This window comes from Sciurus vulgaris (genome assembly GCF_902686455.1).
Source record: "Sciurus vulgaris genome assembly, chromosome: 6".
NCBI lineage: Eukaryota > Metazoa > Chordata > Mammalia > Rodentia > Sciuridae > Sciurus > Sciurus vulgaris.
The window spans coordinates 97,477,397-97,498,466 of record NC_136466.1 but is presented as its reverse complement, the minus strand read 5'-3'; the positions used below and the strand labels follow the sequence as shown (position 1 = coordinate 97,498,466).

Genomic DNA, 21,070 nt, shown 5'->3' with positions numbered 1-21,070 from the left:
AAGGAATCTACCTCTACTGGCTACACGTTTGTAAACATATTAAAATTAGCGTAAATATCCAGGACCTGAAATACGGTGTTAAGAGAAAAAACTTTTTTTTTTTTTTCTACACAGTTAATTCCAAACACTTGCTTCCCCCTCCCCCCTTTTTATTGACTCCTATTTTAAGAAGCTGTAAATTCAAAGAACATATTCCTGGCTTAAGATATTATGAGGAAGGCATTTTTGCCTTGTCTCACAAAGCTCAATTGAGCATGAAGCTCTCTTTGAGCCTGTGGTTCTGAAACTTTCTTTTATTTGAATGTTTAGGCATTATGAGTCTTTTCACTTGTTTGTTTTTTCTTTTCCAAGACTCAATTATAAATACAAGCATAGAAAATTAATAAGCACAAAACTGAAACTAGACCTTATGGATCCTGGCAAATTTCTTCACTGGCATCATCTTTTAATTTTACAAATTGCTGACTTTGACCATTCCTTTCCTCCTTCCTCCATCTCCATGACCAATGAATCCCAAATCTTGCTACTTTTTCTTCTTTAAGTTACTCATTAATATTTTGAAAATGTTAAATTCAAACACTGAGGGTCTCTCCTTTTGTGATACCTGTCTCCATCTCCACTGCTTTCATCTCCATTTGATGTCTTTCACTAACAAGCCATGTGGTCCTGTGGTCCCTAGTTGAGGGATTCTTCACCAGGTCTAAGATGAACTTCAGGAGGGTGTGAGCTCCCTAGAGCTGTATGCAACCTCTGTGAATACATGTGATATTAACAGGCCTCCCAGGAAAACCTTTCTAAATTACCACTTCCAGCATATTACTTTTTCATACAGCATTTAACGCAGTTGGGTCAGTGCCCTGTCTGGCTCTCAGGACTGTCTATAGTTGACCCTCTCTCTCTATCTAATCCAATTTCCAATGGCCAGTGCCAGGTTTACAGTCCTCTGAATATGCCCTAGTCTTTGCTCTAGCAGTTCAATAACTGGCTGTGTTCACTTTCCTGTTTAATTCAAATTCATCTTTTAAGGATCAGCTACAGTCCCAACTCTTTCATGATGCCTTTCAGACAACTTCAGCCCACACTGAACTCACTCTCCTCTAAACTCCTGCTGCAATTAGAGGCAGTGATACTGTACAAACTATTACTTCTTTAAATGTTTCATTTGCTTGGGAAACATACAGAATATGCTAGAAGAATCAGAAATTATTCAGGAATGGCACTAAGAGGAGTGACTGAGAGAATCTGAGGAGAAAACTGAAAATGTGAAGAGCAACTTGTTAAATTCAAACATTGAGGGTCTTCCCTTTTTATGCTTACAAAAATTTTCTATTTTAGATCATCATTGTATATTGGAGGCCAAGTCCACCATTGGAGACAAAGTATTTATCAATCATATAACATGCAGGATGGGAAATCATGCAAGTGCCCATCTATGAAATTTGTTTACAGAGAGTTAACTGAATTTTCTTTTTCACCTGTCACACCTGTTAATCATTTCAGGCAAATTGTCTTAGCTACTGTGAGTAGCAGAATCAAAAGGTACAATTTTCTAATGAAAAGGAAAACTAATGGGGCACTGATCTTCTTTCCTACAATGACCAATATTTACTGTCATAGGTTATCTGAAGACAAGTCTCAACAGTAATTCATACAGAACTTTTCATCAAAATATAAGTGGCCTAGGAAAAAAAATGTCAGGAAGAGAGAAACAAAGAGTGAGTAGGATCTTTTTAGAAGGTTCAAACAGAGACTTCTCAGAGAGAGGGAACACAGGAAAGGGTGAGAGCAGAATCAACTGTGTTCCAGAATGATGAGCCTCCTATGAAGATGAAACGCTGGGTGTTTTAGAATATGCAGCCCTCAGGAGTTGGGACAAGTAGGCTTGGCAAACATAAAGCTCTCAGATCATGTTCACTTTATTCTGCGACTTTATAGTAAACTTGTACCAAACTTTATTCTATTGAAAATGAGCAGTCAGTGATAAATTCTCAGTGGTTAGTTTTATTAAGTGTGTGTTAGGGAAATATCAATAGTGGCAGTGGAAATGAGAACTTAAGAGGAATTAGACTGAAATTAGGGAGGCTAATGTGGAATGAGATCCGAAAGAGGGGGCACAGAGGGAAAGACTGACATGGCAGTCAGGAGTTGGGGGGAAAGGAGGCTATAGCAGATAAATTCAGGGGCTAATCATGATGTCTTCAGCACAGTTCCTTCAATCCTGTGGAGTCTTAGTTTTCTAAGTATAAATGATTATTTTGTTAAGTAAAAGAAGCATAAAAGTAATCTGAATCAGAGACTCGGATGTTCATCTGAGTCAAATGTTGTCAACAAGATTGTACAACAATATTAACAGCAGCAAATACAGTATAGCTTTATTTACTAATGACATTCATAACATCAAATATGTACATTAACTGTCCCAAACAGTACTTGGCAACTCGTAACTGCTATGTAAGTGTCTGAGATCATACATGGATGTCAAAGACCTTTATTCCTTATAAGGAAAACATGTGAGATAGTAAAAGCATTCCTTTGTTACATATAATGAAAAAACTGAAGAACAGGGAGGTCCAATAACTTGCTTAATATCAAACAGCCATCAAATGTGGAAGTCAGAATGTGAACTCAAAAAGTGTGTCCGTGCCCTGAAGTTGAAATACATTGCATAGCATCCTTGAAAATCAGTCATGCTCTGAGTGTTTAAAAGCCCTCTGTGTCTCATCTCATTTTAAAGTACAGGATTACAGAGGAAGAGGAAAACTAAATGAAGTGTAAGATCAGAAACAGGAGACTCAGAGGTTCTCCTAAGTCAGAGTTGGTGTGGGAGTTTGAGGAATACTTGACATGGTAAGCTCAGACATCATAAATAGAAAATCCTGTACTCATATAAAGAGATACAGAATGGCAATCTGCCAAATCATATTTCTGTTCTTCCTCTGGACAAATATTTACAATAAATATTTAAAATAAATAGGAAACATTGAGGCCACACTAAACATTAGAGCAACTATTTAACTTTGGTATGCTATTTACAGTGCATAATTAAATATGCTTTAAAGGCAGATTTTGTAAAATTTTAGTCAATAATCTTCTCATGACTAATGGAGGGTAAAGATGTTTAAACTTGCTGTCAATTAAAAAGATCAGTTTCTATCAGGACCACTGGACATGGTAGAAACATGTCTGGTACTTTATGGTACCTGCTATTAGTTATCTGGAAAACAACTCGTAACACATAGGCACATAAAGTTGCTTTGTGTACTAATTTGTTAATGGTATCTGATTTTGGGGAGTTTGGAGTAAATTGCCACAGGAATATGATAAGCTGAAAATACAGTTGGACCTTTTATGTGTTTGTTTGCTTTTACTTCATCAGAACATTTTACCCCCCCCTTTTTTTTCTCTGGTGCTGCTGATTGAACCTAAGACTGTACATGTTAAACACATGCTCTACCACTGAGGTTCAACGCTAGCTTCAGAGTTTTTTCTTTTATTAGCAAAATTTTTTAAGTATTTATAGTATAGCATCTTGTTACCACAGATGTCACATTCATAATAGTGCTTACTATCATCAATTTACATTTGACTTTGAAAAAGTTTTACAAGTTAGTTGTTAATGTCAGGATGTTATCTTGTGTCTCAAATGAATATATATCTTTTCACAAAAATTATTTTAAATTATATGTAGTAAACTTGCTTATACAATCCCTATACTCTACTGAAAATGACACTCTTAAACAATTTTTTGGTGGAAAATATGACCTAGATTGCATTTTATATTTCTCTGACATGAATGTCTGAAACCCCATTAAAAGCTCTTAGAACTATGTTATTCAGCTGTTGTGAACCATGATCATTTTTTTTTTTTTTAATTTTAAGGGAAAAGGAGATCATTTTCATAGAATGGCTCTAAGAGAAAAGGCAACCACAATTGCCTTTCTGACTCTGGGGTCAGAAATCTGGAAATGATGAAAATTTCAACAAGCCTAATATAGGAGGGAGGCAAATCAGATCTGATTCTTATCTTGCTAAAGATTCCTGATTATAGATGCTTACACACAAAATCAAGTCTCCTCTCTTTTTGGGGGTTTCTTAGAGGGGAAAGAACCAATATTGTAAAATATTAGATAGTGAAGAAATTCCAGCAAAACCTCAGTACCTTCTGTGGTGCGTTCTTAGAAAAAAATACCCCAAGATCCACCAACGCCAAGGCTATTCTTGGCAGGATCATTTCAGGGCCGATGTTTCAAAAAGAGATTAGCCTCTTCTGCTTGACCATGTCACCTGATGACAGACCAGAGCATTGCACGATTCACATCTAGCCACTCATCCTCCATGTTCCCTGCTCTGCTCTGTTTAGTGATCTTTTGTATATTAACAGTCTGTCAACTAAATACTGAACTTTGAACATGTGCACATATTCTAAGCTCTAGATGGGGAAGCAGAGGCTCAGAACTTTTATTTATCACTAAGTTGTTTTTGCAAAGATTGAAAGTCTGTGTCATAAAGTGGGTTTATGTTGGCAAGCCACTCTCTCATTCATTCTAGTACTCATAAGGGTCAGTCATTATCACCCCAACGTTTGATAAATGAGGAAATTGAGGCTTCGGGAGCTTCTGTGTCAAGACTGAGATCCCCCTGTCAGCAAGTGGGAGAGCTTTGATATGAATCCAGAACACAGGGTCCCATTGCGTTATTACAAAAGCCAGATGTCTGAGGCTTAGCATGTCTCTGTATATGTCTTCCTCTCTCCAAAAAAAAAGCTCCATTTGCAAATAAGGAAGAAATGGACAACCTGATGTTTCCAGTGACAAATCCTTCTGCTTTGGGTACTGATTTACTTAAGGGATAGTTTTTAATTGCACCATCAAAATGATACTGAACCTTACTATCTTTAAAAAATTCCACTTAGCAATGAGTGATGGATTTATGACTCATTTAATTGTTCACTTCTTGCGATTTTGGGCCTGTCTCTGCTAAAAATGAGGGGGTGTCTTCATTATTGACACAATTGCTCATTCTTTCAGTCATTTTTCTAAACAAAAATATTGAGACAGTATAAATTAGAGAGAACGTGACAGAAGAGAAAGAATAATTACTTGTGGTTTTAACATTTACACAACTGCTTTGAACACATCAGAAGTTCAAAGTGTTCAAAGTGAAACGTGTTGCACTGAGCTGTGCTGCTCTCACGTTCTGCCTCAGAGTGATGGAGCAGTCTGCTACTCCCACAGTTCAGGACAGGGGGCCACACCAGATAGCTCTGTGAAGCCCACCAGTGTGTGCTCATTGTACCCTTCATACATATTACTGGAACTGTAATAAACCAGCGTTAGTTAGTTCTGTTAGAAAACCAAGAACACAGGTAATTCCAATACTAACAATAGCTACCATTTATTAACAAGTGTTTACTTTGGGGTAGAGACTCTGTTGGAAGTTTTATATCAATTATCTCACTGAATTCTCACAACAATCTTGCAAAATGGGATTTTACAGACTTTCTGAAGGCAATAATGCTCTTCTTGAAATAACTGGTATATCATACCAGTTGATTACTGTATTATCCTGAATATTTGTAACTGGAATAGTTTCCCAAATTATTACTTGAGCAAAATCCTGCTCCTTGTTTTCATTATTTTCACTACATTGCTTAATACCAGTGGTAACTAAAGGTCCCTTTTTCATGATTGTTAAATAAATTAATGTTTGCATATATAAACTGATGGTAGACTTCAATTTGCTTTTACCACTATATTACAATAACCTATATTAGTATAGCAGGGCTCCCTCCTCCGCAGACTTTAGATACAATATAATCAGTTCTTTATTGTAACTTGAAATGGTAAGTGGACTCTAAGTCCAAGAAACTGTGAAAGGGCATAGTCTTCATGCTAACATGAAAATACTGGGTTCAGTTAAAACAACGGAGAAGAGATATAAACCCAGAGACTACTTAGCACCCTGTGGAGACATCTGTAGATTACAAATTCAAACTGTTGCTCGGAGGTTCTAGTATAATGCACTTAGTTCTCTTTAAAGTAGCTAATGATCTTTCAAACATGAGTCTGTATCAGATTATATACTCTTGGAATTGAAATTCAACTGAAATACACTAAGTTAAATCTAACTGCAAAATTTAAGTGATTGGCAAAAGTTTATCTAAAAACAGCAAATTATACTCTTGGCTGACAGCCTTGAAGCCTCAAGTGAGAAAGTCCCTGGTAGGTAAAAAACTGATTTCCAAAAGAGGGGTTTTTTTAACCACATTCCTCCTTCAGCATCTGCTGTCTACTTATGCACAATTTCACATTACTGATGATTATGAAAAAAGCTTTTTTATGTGTTATCTCTAAATAAAATCTTATGGTGATGCCAAAAATAGGGAATAGAGAACCCAGTAGTACACAAGAGAGGGGGATGGTTGCTATGAGGAAAAAAAAGACAAATTTTGAGTAAAACTCATATTTAGAGGAGAATATTAAGTGCTTGAGTTTAATATTACAATGGCCAAAATTTTATTATCCGTTACACTCTTACAGTAAGTCAATGTGATACGAGCAAAGAGAATAATTTTCACATTGCTTTACTGAATATAATTGACAAGCAGGTGATTCGAAGAAATATATAGTTTGAAAGCTGGCGTGGCAGCACCCCTCTGTAGTCCCAGCTACTCTGGAGACTGAGGTGGGAGGATCACTTGAGGCAAGAGTTTGGCATTAGTCTGGGCAACACAGTGAGACCCTATCTCAAACAAACCAAAATACACAATTTGATAAGTTGGAAATCATGGCAAACAAAGGGCTCTAAAATCTGCTTCTATACTCTCCGTGAAGTTATAATTTGAGATTCTCTTTCTCCCTCTGAAAATCAAACTCCTTAGTCATTAAGTCAAGCCCAGAGTTGAAGGCAGACTTTACAACATCCTGAGGTGACCTGCAACTTTTTCTGTTTGTCTTCTCTTTGACCTGCCTTAGACATTGACAGCGGCCCCAGAGAATGGGGTCAAGGCACTGCTCTGCCTGTGATTTGCCAGGGCTTGTAGAAGGAAGTGGACACTGATTGTATTGGCAGTAGCTGCGAAACACATGCTGACCATTATCCAATGAAAGGACTGAGAGTTGTTTTTGTTTCTTGTTTTCCTTTAGAAAATCTAGATGACCTTGGTTTGGGTTAAAAATATCATCATTACTTAATTTCACAGATAAAAACAAAAACCAATGCTATGTATCTTTATTCACCTTTTGGGTGAACTCCCAAGGTAAAACAGAATGAATTTAGAAGTTTTTTTTTTTTTTTTTTCTTTCCCAGAAGACAGAAGAATGAACACAACTATTAACCTAGTTAGTTTTTTCATTTACAGAATAATGTTTTTCAAAGGATGATAAAAATTATATCTGTACACTAACAATTAGTTTTCTTATTTGAGAAAAATTAAGTGGTATCCTTTTGTGTTTTTGGAATTTTACAACCTGAATTTGTTAGGCAATAAAAATGCAAACTTGTTAAAGCCAATATATTTACACTGAAATTTTAACTATTTTGTCAACATTCTAAATCATTGAGAAATGGGAGGAAGTCTTTTGGGTGATGAGAAAGTCAACTCAGAGTCAGGTATGGTGGTGCACTCCTGTAACCCCAGGGACTCAGGAGGCTGAGGTAGGAGTATCACAAGTTTGAGGCCAACCTCAGCAACTTGGTGAGACCCTGTCTCAAAATAAAAAATAAAAGGGTTGGGAGTGTAGCTCAATGGTAGAGAACCCTGGGTTGAATTCCCCCCCAGGTAAGTCAGTCCAGGCAACAAATTTCTGATGGGTGTTTTCAAATACTTGAAAAACAGTGTTATTGGTACAAAAAAAAAATTAAATGTTATTTATGCAATTATTTCTCTGCTCACTTAGTTCTACATTGTAATATGCTATTTTTTTCTTTCCAATTTAGAGGAATCAAAATGTTTTATGATTACATGATCATAACACTCTGGATAAATGAATTGTAAAGATATTTGTGTCTTATCCACAATGTAAGTACTAAGTTCAAAGGTACTAAGTCATAAGCAAAGGTCTTCCTAGATGACTTTTTTCCACAGCCTGGAAACCAGGTCTCTCTATTTTCTGTTCAGGATCCACAGAAGTACATTGCTGCCATCAAGTCTCCATGTATTTAGCTGATATAAATTAAGCATTCCAGAAATGACAATGCTTGACAACCCAATGCATAAAATAGTAAACAATTAACAATCAAAATAAAGAAACAGCTGTTAGTTTCTTTTTATATAAAATTATATCTAATTTACAATAAATGCTAATTAAAATTATTAACCAATATACATAAATCTCTTTGCCTCATTGTCAAACAGATATATAGAGACAGGCATGGTGGCACATGCCTGTAATCCCAGCAGACTCAGGAAGTTGAGGCAGGAGGATTGCAAGTTAGGTCAGCCTCAGCAACTTAGCATAACCCTGTCTTAAAATAAAAAATAAAAAAGACTAGGGATACAGTTTGAGGGGTAAAGCACCCCTGGGTTCAATCTCCAGTGCTGCACCCCCCACCCTGCCCCAGAAATAGCTAGGTAGATCGTAAAATTCTTTTAAATTTTCAAAAGGATTCCTAAAGGCTTTTCTTTTTTCTGTGTCTTTTCACTTTCTAAAATCTCAATAAATATTTGTGCACACTGGTACTTTCTACTCAACAAAAGCCAACCATATCATCAAGATGAATGCAGAGGGTACTAACAGGGTAGCGCATAACCCAATAAGGAACTGCTGTGCTAATGGTTATTTCTATCAAATCTAATGATTACAACAACTCAACAGAACTTGATCGTATAATCATCAATAACCACTCAGATTAGCATGTTAAAAGCTTTAATGTACAGAGATATGACAAAATGTAACTTTAAAAGCACTGACTTCTCATTTTGGTTGTTGAGAGGAAAGGATTAAGTAGTAGAGGAATAACTGTCAATTGAATCCTAGAAATGTCACTGTTACTAATGCATTAAAATGACTTGCTGTATATATCCCTTATACCAAGAGCACAAGCCCACCTTGGTATTTCTTCATTACCATTTGCTTTCATTTTTGAAATTATTTCAACTTAAGTGAAAGGAGCTTCATTGCTTTAAGAGGTGATTCATGATGATATGAGATATGTATCAGCTTTTTAGGTTTTCTGCTATATTAGAGAAGTTAGTAAAACCTTGCCTTACTGGTCCATGTGCTCAGCCACTTCATCAAATATATATTCACTGTATACAATATTGAATACATTATTTTTATAAATTATAGATCAAGGGTATATCATTTTGTATTTAAAATTACATCATTTCTTTGAAATGTTCTTCCTGCTTTACATCAATACTCTTTAAACTCTATGTCTAGAAGAGGTTTTATTTAGCTAACATTTACTGAGTATTGACTGTATGTTAACCCTTATACATTGAGCTGAGAATACAAACTAAAACACAGTTTGCCCCAGAGACTGAGTGTTGAGGAGAGACATGCCCAGACATCACAATTCTGATGCAAGGTGACATGCAACATCAGTATAAGCTGCCACAGAAGCACAGAGGAGAGGTGCGTAACATCTCTGGAACAGCCAGGAAAGAATTTCCTGAACAGCTGAACCAAAATCTGAGCAATGACAAACAGCACTCAGTAGCCCCAAATAGGGAGGAAAAAGCATGGGAGCAATATTTAGGTAAGTGTGAGCAGCTCTGACACCATCTGCAAAGTGGAACATAGTGGAACAGTTAAGAGCTTGGACTCAAGCCAGGATGCTTGCATTCCATTTTGAGCAATTATTTAATCTCCCTGTGCCTCAGTTGACCCATCTGTAGAAAGGGTATAACATGAGCATAGCCTTTAAAGGACAGCTATGAGGATGAATGAGTTACATTTTTTGCAAAACAGATAAGAAGAGCAATTTAAATATTTGTTATTAGTAGAGCTGAACTGCAAGGCTCTTGATGGCAGTGGCAGAAGAGAAGTTAAAATTGGAAAATAGGGAGGGTCAGAGGTAAGAGGCTTATGGTGTATTGTAAAAGAGCTGAGAAGCCATTGCTGGGATTTTCAGGATGTGAAGGCTTTGAGAAAGATCAGTCACAGGGAGACTGAAGAAGAATGAAATGTGAAGCAGGGTGCTGAATTAGCGGGCTCTGGATACAACCCTGTGGCACTGGTAGGAGTTTGAACCAGGGCAACAGGATGGGAAAGGCCAAGAGGCGTTAGATTTAGGAAACACCCAGGAGACAAATTGGTAAGGCTTGGTGGCTCATGGCATGACAGGATGGGGGAGAAGGATGGCTGAATCAACTGGCTGGGAAAGATGCTACGCTTTATGACTGAGCTGGACCGAACATGAGAAGGCTCACCTTTTTGCTGTTTTGATATTTCTAGGCACAAAATAAATGCTGACCTAGCTTCTTTCCCTCATGAGACTATTCCCTTTTCTCAATTTGATATGACTTGATTTTGGAAAAACAAAACCTTCGAAGGCTAAAAAAATATTTAATTTGATTGCAGAATTTTGCCACTTGGCCTCAGAGTTTCTACCTCTGAGACCTAGAATTTAAATGAGAACATTAAAAAATTGGGAGTTATTTTTGTGGCCATTTTGCCTTAATTTTCTCTTTTGAAAATTCAGAGACACTCTGACTGGCCTTCTTCCCTCTGGTGTTATGTGATTCTTTGACATCAGCACAGATATATTCAGCTGCAACATATGATACTGGTTGGCAGGAGAAAGAAGGGGAAGAGGGCTGAGTTTATGTGCAGGACGTGACAGTTAAGCTCAAGACCAAATGGCATCTGAACAGGTGTGCCTTGGCATCACATTAGAAAGGGTGTCTTCCTCTCCTTTTAAAAAGTGGGTAAATAACTATATATAACTATGAAAACTATTTGTTCATATGTGTAAGATACAACCAAGACAGAATAATTATTGTTGTTAGGGTGAAACAATTGTCTTTTTCTTTTCTTCTATTTTGTAATTAGATGAGTCTCATGCCTACAGCAGAGGTCTGAGGTAGAAAGATGCATTTGTTAAACTCTTAAGACTTTGTCAGTTGAATGATACTATAGCCCGTATGTGGCCAACTTTCATGCTTACAAAATCGAGGGTGTTTTCTCTCTCTCTCTCTCTCTCTCTCTCTCTCTCTCTCTCTCTCTCTCTCTCTTGGCCAGGGGATACCAGGGATTGAATTCAGGGCACTCGACCACTGAGCCATAAACCCAGCCCTATTTTGTATTTCATTTAGCGATAGGGTCTCACTGAGTTGCTTAGCGCCTTGCTTCTTGCTGAGGCTGGCTGTGAACTCACGATCCTCCTGCCTCAGGCTTCCAAGTCACTGGGATTACAGGCATGTGCCATTGCGCCTGGCTCGAGGGTCTTTCCTATCCCTGGAGGGTCAATCAACTTAGCTGACTATCAGGAAATTGACAATGATAGCAGAATTGGACCTTTTTATTTTCAACATAGGATTCTAAAGCATTCTAGCTACTAAGCAGTAACAAGAAACCACTTCCATCAAAGCTGAGTAACCCATGTTCTCTTCTACATTTTTTTTTTGTTACAAGTTTTAATAACTCTCATCTCCACTACTGACTTTTCCTATATTCCCAAGCAAACTGGTGCACTGAGATATTAGATAAAACATCATAAAAGCTAAGTAATTTTTCTTACAATATGTCTTGGTCTTTGTGCCCACCCAATTCTTGGTCTCCACCCTTGTCTTTAAACAAGGGTGTTTGGCAGAGACTTGAATCCAGGAAATACAGAAGTCTGGATTTAATATGCTTCTCTACTTTTGAGACTACAAACCATAAAGTATTTTTCAAGGTGAAAAAAACACACATTTCTAGGGTCCAGCAAAAAAACTACCATTGAGTTTATTCACTAATTTGACTCTTTCTAATTTTAAAGAGATATTATAAAATAGGACGTTAGAGCTATTCATCCTGTCAATTCACCATGTAGTTCAAATCCTTTTTCTTCATCACTTACTAAATTAGGGAAGAACCAATACCAAAAAGTGAGAAATACTACCCCCAAATGGACATATTTATAAAAATGTTTTTGTATGCTGATTTTCTTTATCTTTTTTCTTATAATTAGTAGGCTATTATATTTGACCCTGGTAAAATATTTTAATTAGGCTGTCCATGGATATTTCAATAAACTTGAATTTTTTTGACATTTCAAACATAACCTTGTGCCATTCATGCATGCCCCCTACTATTTAAAATGTATAGCATGTTCCAGCTGCAGAAATTACCATGGTTACTTGTTATGCCAATAGCAAACTACAGTTGGCATTTAAAAGTATTGTGCTCCCTTACTTCTGCATTGAAAATGGCATTAATATCTCAATAATCACAATATCATGAATTATACCGAGAACTGTGACTGGCCATGGTTTAAGAAGTTCTTAAGAGGTAATATTTATTTAGGAGTTTTTTGGGGGTTAGATTATATTGATGTCCTCTGAAAATTCATTTTAATGTCAAATTTGTTTTTATTACCAGTATTGCTGAATGGTTAAAATCTGACTCCCTCCTTTTCTTTATTCACTGTCCTTTAGAAATATATAGGATTTAAGTATTTCTTTTGGGTGGAAAATGATTCACTTTTACTGTGAAATGATTAACAGAGAACACACAAAGTGTGATTTGCTGAAGGGACTCTTATGTGTAGGAATGATATCTAGGATTAAGTTGATTTGGTTGGAGCCTTCAGTTCACCCACTGACCAGATCAAGCTTTATTAAGAACGGTTCTAGTTAATAAATAGTTTACTCCTAAGTTACTATTTAACCACTCCTGCTTCAAAAGTGTTTTAGAAATTCTTGGGGCCGTTTTCCCATGCCTCTCACAGAACTTTCTACTTTATTTTGTATAAAAGCCTGACTTCCTGGCAATCTGGACAGTGACACACAGTGCAGTCGGGAAGTCCCTGCTTACCTGCGCTGGTGCCTGCACCGGATGTGAGGTCTCCACCCATCAGACCACCTAGGGATTAAGGAGGGAGATCAAAAGGAGAAAGGCTAAAGGCCCACAGAACAAAACACTTTACCTTTAGAAACCTTAGTATTTTGTCCAATCCTCAGAGTCATAAATTTGTAAAGTTCTACCTAAGTCAGATGGCTGACATTTGTTTTATTGTGACATGCTGTGCTCAAATGTTAAAAATACATTCAATCACTGACATTTTGCAGGATCTTTCCTCCTCACCCCGGAAAGCTTACATTAAAAAAAAAAAAATCTAGTCCTTGAATAGTCACTTCATTTTTATGATTTCCAAGTCTAGGTCCTTCCTAAGCAGATGCTTCATAGGCAGTTAAAAAAAAAAAAATTAGGTTCGCCTATGTAGTCAGATAACCACATATCTGACGTTAAATTCTTTGTAAATATATCTGGTACCATTAATTTTATGCAATGCTAATTGTCCAGAGTTTTTTGATCATTTCATGCCTACCTGTATAAATTATACTTATTGACACAAGAAACATGTTTCAAAAAGCTATGCTTATTCACATATGCCTATTCACTGCTAATTTAAAACATTTGACAATGTTTACATATGAGAGTTGGGATGTTTCAGCAAGATGCTGAATATAATAATTACTTTTAGTTTTTAAGGAACAAGATTTAGGCAAAAAAATAATAGCAAGAATGTCATCTAGGTTTTCTAATTGTTTCTAAGTGATATTTTATCATTGTTAATTGGTTCAGGGTTTAGAATTAGATGAAAATGTTCATTACATTTTAAGAACATATTTCCCATCAAATATTGTTTTGGGAATAAAATGTAAAATTTAAAAAAAATGAGCATGAGTTTATCAAATAGGAAATTCAACTTCATTTGAATATGCTCTGAAAGGAATATATGTGGCTATTGAAATTCACATAAAAATTTCAAACATATTAAAATATAAAGAGAATAGCACAATGAAGTCCTTTGTACACATTTCCCAGACTCAGGATTTATAAAGTCTTCTAGAGGAAAAATTCTTCAGTGAATAAACTGCTTTAAATACAGTTATGTGTGCCTAACATACATTAAAATTTTCCTTATAAAGTGCTTTCTTAAAATATAATGTAAGCATATAATGGTTTGCTTTATGTGATTTATAAATACAATTATTTTTGATGCTGCTTTTGCAAATATGAAGAAATAATTTAGTTATATTCCATACACGTTGAATTAGTTCCCACTGTGATTTTGGCAAATCAAGAGGGTATTCTTCTATATAACTAAAAAGAATTTTTAAAAAAAGAGGGTATTTTTGGTATTTTTCCCTTCAAGTTCTTTTAATTCAGTAGAAAAATAGACACATAGTTGATATAGTAAATTGTAGTGTATTTAGTTTGAGCCAAGTCCAAAGAATGGTCAGACTTTCCCTGAGCAATAATTTCACTTCTTTATGATATTCAGTTGAACAGCAGTAAGGAGAAATGTAGAGACAAATTTATGTTGAGTACGTATGAGTTCATGACACGCTCCTGATTTCATTTCTGATTCAGTTTTGTTTTTATTTCACACTACTTGTAAAACATGCAATCCTATCATATATCCTTTCTACGTTTAATACTTTCTGGGATAAGTTACTATGTAAGTAAATAAAAATTGGCCAAGTAATAAATAATTAAATGGGACAGATGCTATCAGAATGCAGGAGAGGGCTTCACAGCAAAGGTGGCACATTGGTAGAGAGGGAAAAGGGCATTTTAGGCAGTGAAACAGCAGAATACTAAGTGTGTTGACAGGATTTTTGACATCCTGAGAAGTATGTGGTTAAAATATGGCCACATTTGCCAGGCATGATGGCGCATGCCTGTAATCCCAGAGCCGGGAGGCTGAGGCAGGAGGATTGTGAGTTCAAAGCCTGCCTCAGCAACTTAGCGAGGCCCTAAGTAACTCAGAAAGACCCTGTCTCTAAATAAAATATAAAAAAGGGCTGGTGATGTGACTCAGAAGCACTACTGGGTTCAATCTCTGGTTTAAAAAAAAAAAAAAAATGGCCATGAGAAGAGATAAGTGACACCTGAAAAGATAAAACGCAGACTATGAAAGATTTCAAAAGATATACTAAAGATTTAGGCTTATCAGATAGAAGACCTAATAGGGTTGGATGCTAAGCAATGAAGGGGTAAAGGCACATAAATAGGAAACCAAAGAATATCTCACAGAAAAAAACCAAAAACAAAAACCAGTTTGGGCTTTTGCCAAAAGTGGTAAAAGTGGCTCCTCCAATGACTTGTTAAAATTAAGTCCATTTGAGGGCATACCTGTGTTACCTGCACTGGGAGGTCGATGTGTTACACCAGGAGACATACTATTCCTCTGCAGAGAAGGGTGGGCCAGTGGCAAAAGGTTGGGGTTTCCCAGCGAGCTGACAGGGTTGCTGTATACCAAACTATTATGGCTGGACACTGGGATGGAAACTGGCATCTCAAAGTTGGGAGGTGGAACAGCCTGTAGGAACAGAAAGAAAAAAACCAAAAATATAGTAAAAGAAAAGAACAGCAACAGAAGCTCTCAAGTACAGGCAGTGTTTACTTTTCTAAGAAACATTCCAATTCCAAACCCCATGGTGTGCAGAAGACCATGAAGAAGTTCAGATCATAAATTGATTTCTTTAATATGCTCAGAGTTCTTTCTTTGCAACTATTAGAAAAGGTTTCGCTTTTGTTTAAAACAAAGCCCCATTTCATTAGACTCCATTGTCTTTGAATTCCATTCTATTAAGTAATAATTGTTCATTTGTGATGTCTGAATCTGGTGCCAGAAATGACTGCAAGATCAAAGGTACATGACTGTGATGACTTCACAGATAAAAAGAAGGATTAAAATGCAAACCAGAGCCTTTAGTTTAATTGCTTACTGGAGCATATTTATGCAGAAACTTAATGATATAAAATCATCCCCAGGCATGTAGAATAGCACATATAGTTTAATTATTATTTAAAAAATCTGTCTTTTAAAAGTAACTCTAAATATAATAGGCATTTTAAGATACAGCTTTCAACAGAGCAGGTATCATTCAATAATTCACATTTTAAAATGATAGCTCAGAAAGTATGTTTCACATTTTGGTATTTACATACTGCTACTGACAAATGGCAAGATCTGTCTCCAATGAGACAGTTGGCAAATTTAGTCAACTGAAGCTGTGTGGATGTCCAATTAGAGTAATTCAGGTTTTAATTATTGATTTTTTTGATATTATTTCTAAAATTAAAGAAAAATATATGGTTTATGTTTTTGCCTGCATTAACTAATCAGAGTTGTAAATACCCCTCCCTTTTTTCTCTCTTTTTAGCATTACAAATGAAAATACTGTATGAATATATATTGCCAAAAGACTCATGGTGTAGGATCATAGAGCATTCTTAAAATAAAATTATATACAATATATATGTGTATAAATCCATTATACATACATGTATATGTGTACATATATAAATCATGCCCTTAGAGTTCTTAGTAAACCACTGCGGGAGTTCAAATGTGTGTGTATGTTATATGTGGCTGTTTGTTTTTTGTTGTTTTGTTTTCACTGGTTGACTGGCCGGTCTGGATCACACATTGTGCTCTGTGGCACTTCCGTGTTTATGTTGCTGATTACAGTACTGTTTTCTGTTTATGTTTATGCTCCCATATTCTTCATTTCCCATGTTACTTTTCTTTCATGTTCTGGAAATGTTGATATTGACAAAAGTAAACTTTTTGTGCATTTTTCTTTTATGTGTCTTTGATTCTTTATTATATTTGAGGGAAATGAAAAGGTTCAAGTGATAAAATAATACAGACTTTTTAAATTTCATTTATGTGTTGTAAATGGTAAATGGTAACAGAAAATCTGTTGTAAATGGTAACAGAAAATAATTTTGGATAAACACCATGACATAGTGAAATATAAATGTTTGTAAGACATCAAAGCATGAATGTATCCCAATTTCTAGCGTTCTATTAAAGAACAAAAATACTAGTGTATGTGGTAAAGTAAATGTCTACAGAATGAATAAAATATTGTAGTCCTTCATTAAAAGGCTAATAATGGCTCCAGCACGCCAAAGAAAACAAAGAGTGACTGTGTCAGGCATCCTTCACTGGCCCCAAAGTCACTCTCCATCTACTTCACTCTGTTCTATGCCCAGGAGCTGACACTACAATAGCAGCAACTGGGGTCCCCTGACCTGTGACTTCAGGTCAGCCAATGGGCAGTACAGAGTGTAGAGGAGAGGCTGGAGCAATTTTTTTTTTTAATAGGAGCAGCATTAATGCTGGGCCACAGTCATGTTAGCAGAGGCTGCTCCGTTCCTGCACAGGCCAGGAGAATCGAGTTGTTTTCTCTGATGGTCACAGATCTTGCTGAGCCCTGGTGATTTCCTCTCCTTGCTCCTTTGAGTCCAGAGGTGACAGCAGCTTCTAGGTTGCAAGCCCTGGTGTTCTTCACTATTCTCTCAGGTTTCCTTTAACTCTATCCATCTATACACGGCCATTTAAATTTTCTTTGGTTACTCTTTTGAATTTGCCACCTTGGGCAAACCTTGGGTCATAACAGTAACCTTTGTGACAAAGACCAGTGGTACTCCACTGAGGTGGAAGCATTTTGGAAATCTGCTGTCTTTGTGTTCTAGCACAATTACCCACTTCTGTTCTTTCCCAATTTCTTTTTATTTTCAACCAACCAATCAGTTTGATCCTTAAAAAATATCAGTCAGATAATGAACTCCTCTGTTCAAAACCCTGTGAGAGCTCTCATCACTACTTAGAGTAGAACCTGACTTCTTCCCATGGCCTTCATGGTCCTGCGAGTTCCAGCTTTGACCAGCCTTCATCACCTGGTCTCCTGTTAGTCTGTTCTTCTCTCATTCTGGACTCATTACCTTGGTTAATTCCATTACCTTCTCCAACTCTGCTCAAAACCTGGCCTTAAGAAAGCCCACCTTGACCAACAAATTTAATTCTGCAAGTTGCCGTCCTCCTGATTTCCTTCCTCCACTCTCTTATAAAATCAGTTATGATGTTTGCCGAGTACTGTCCCCTTTCATCAAAGTTCTACAAACTCTCTTGCTATAATGCAATGCAAAGCTTACTCTACTTGTCTATTATCGTGAACAATTTTTTGAAGAAGACACTATACTAATATAAAAATACAAGCTTATGTTTACTGTATATTATTTATGGAGCAGCCACTAGGCTGCATGATTCACATACATGATATGCTTCAACACTGTCAACATCTTTTCATTGCAGGTATAATTCTCCCCTTTTCAAATCAGTAACACTTGTTAAGTGACCCAAGGCCATCTAACTTAGTGACTAAGTCTTGCTTTTGCTACTGAATCACTGTGCAACACAGTGTAAGTTTTTGACAAATAAAATGTTGTGCTCTGAAATCATACTGTTGATTGAATAAGAGTCAAATAGCAGCCTATTACTTGTGGATCACATAAATAATGAAGTAAACAGGTTCTCAAGGAATGTGGATGAGTATCTACCATTGGAGTGACTGAAGTATTGGGAAAAAGTAAACCTTAAAGATCCCCTTCTTCGATATTTATTGAGAATGTGTATTTCAAAGCTTTTTGTTATAAGTGTTTTAATTTTTGTTTACTCTTTCTACTAATAAATATTTCACTGTTATTGGGTATTTAAGATCAGCTATAAAACTACATCACCCCTAAACACTTTATAAAATACTGATCCTGTCTTATTAGAGAAAAAAAGTCCATCTACCTAGCCCTGGGGTGATTATATGCACGTCAGAATTATAGATTATGAATAAATATGTGATAAATTCTGAACTGTCTTAGCAACCAGTTCCGTAAAAGTCACTCCACTCTTCCCCTCCTCTGACCATCATTCTCCAGAATTACTTATTTTCTAGCATTCTGGGCCACAAAAAACTTGGTAATGATTATTGTAAGGTTCAACTGTGATTGGTTAAGGAGCAGTCAAATATAATTCTGACATCACATGTATACTTTGAAAATTTAAAACTCACACAATATGTTAACATCCTTTTCATTCTCTTTTTTTTGCTTTGTTTCCTTATCTGTATCAGGAACCAGCTATGATAATTTTGAAAGTAAATTAAAAATGATCACATTAAGAAAATATGTTAGAGAATTAGAAAGAACATTAGCCTTGCTATCACAAATCTTAGCAGCAGTCTAGGTCATGTAGTAAACTTCCACTGAACAAGGCAGGTCATTTAATCTTCCCTGACCTTGATTTCTTTATCTGAGGCATGGAATGGTTGCATCCATAAAGACACCAAGTGGCTCTAAACATTTTGGGAGAATGCAAAGGTTATAGTTACATATAAGTGCTGCGAAGTAATTGGCATTATTTTTTTCCTTCTTGACTTTTCAAAATTAGGAAACTTAAAAACATCTATATTTAATTTTTTTTGTCTAGAAAATTAAAGCCAAAAAGTGGTTTAAAATTCTAAACTTGCAAAGATCTCAGGGCTTAGCTCCAAATTTTTAGAACATTCAAGTCAGGAATAAAGAATTTCGGGGTGATCAAATAAAACGCTGTAGTCAGAGCCCAGTACAAAATGAAAAGAAGATGCAACTCTTGTTTAAAAAATATTAAGAATTTCAAGACAATAAGAATACAGCATTTAACCCAGCACAGCTCTCAGAGCAGGGTCAGGTCACAGGCCCAGGAAGCTGGTACTGCCTTTAAGTGATACAGACATGATGGCTAAAAGAACTTAGTTTCTATCCCTAAACAAATTGAGGATGGTTTCTGAAGTAAACCATCATAGTCAGAAAGTATTGGAACTTTAATTCAAAATCTACTACATTCCCAAACATATCACAGGAGAAGTCCAATAAAAAATAAAGTGTTGTATTTTTTATTGGTTCTTTTTGGTGATACATGACTAGAATTTGTTTTTATAAAATTATACATGCATGGATTATATCTTATTCTAAGTAGGACCCCATTCTTATGGATATACATGATGGTGAGATTCACTTAGGTATTTTCATATATGTACACATTTTTAACAAAGTATTTTTTAATGGGTCTTCTTTTATTTGATATGAATGACTGAATTGAATCTTTTTTTTTTGCCACTAATGACACTTACATTGTGAACAACCAATACCTCTCTCCAGAGCTCTAGCAAAGAAAAAACAAAACCAAAATAGGATTCTGATGAAGGGACTACCAACTGCTGGTATTTAACTTTCCTCAGGGCTGCCTGACAACTGTAGCTTGCCCCTGTTCATTCCCTTTCCCTCCTCAAAGTCCAGGCTCATCGTTCTCTGACTTCTGGTGAGCACTTGGTCCTACTTCCCTCAATGCCTACAGAAGTTAAAGAAAGTTACTTTGTGGCTACCCACCCACCTTCACCCTACCCACCTTCCACCTTAAATAAACCTGATTCTTCTCCATCTTGCTTAGATCCCATCTTCTTGCTTAGGCCCCCATTCTTCTTCCTTCTTCCCTTTGAGAAGTTTTACCAGTTAGTCTCCATTATACCTATGTGTTCTCTCTCCTTTTTTGAAGCATTTCTCCTCTGTACATTAATAGTCTCAAGTGTTTTTCATTTAACTCCCTCCTTTGATCCTACAAAGCAACATTTCTCTCTTCACAGCATTATTTCTCTCTTCACAGTCCATTATTTTGAATAAAATATAGACTGTTTCTCTCTACTTCCTCCCTTCTTGTTTACTCTCAACCAGTCTTGCATCCACCTCTCATTCATTCAGCACATTTCCTAATTCCTGGTTCCTCAAATGGAGCTGTTTTTGCTTGCTGTGAAGCCCAGCATGAACCGAGGCAAACCCAGCATGAGGAAATGCTGGTCGACAAGATTCCAAATCACCCATGAATTATTTCATGTAATTGAGGAATATGGGCATAAATTATATTATTCCAACAGGTGACTGCAATATTAAATTTTCTATTTTAAAAAGGAAACTCTTCAAACTGGGTCTTTGAAATAGAAAAACAGTGTTATAATGTTTTTAAAGAGGTGGAGACACTCACTACACACAAAGGGCAGAGTGTCCTTGCCCTGCTGTAAATGTTTTAGCAGCTG

At 36.2% G+C, this 21,070-nt stretch overlaps 1 protein-coding gene across 12 annotated transcripts in view; it reads right to left on the bottom strand.

The window, feature by feature from the left end:
• MEF2C (myocyte enhancer factor 2C) overlaps positions 1-21,070 on the bottom strand; it is a 162,198-nt gene that overhangs the window by 18,227 nt on the left and 122,901 nt on the right. For 10 of the 12 annotated variants that reach the window (XM_079144418.1, XM_079144419.1, XM_079144416.1 and 7 more), the window contains 2 exons: positions 15,291-15,477; positions 12,963-13,010 (listed from right to left, as the gene is read on the bottom strand). In XM_079144418.1, coding sequence (XP_079000544.1) covers positions 12,963-13,010; positions 15,291-15,477 — 235 coding nt within the window. The remainder of the gene's footprint in view (positions 1-12,962; positions 13,011-15,290; positions 15,478-21,070) is intronic. The other 2 variants (XM_079144423.1, XM_079144424.1) reach the window with 2 other exon arrangements.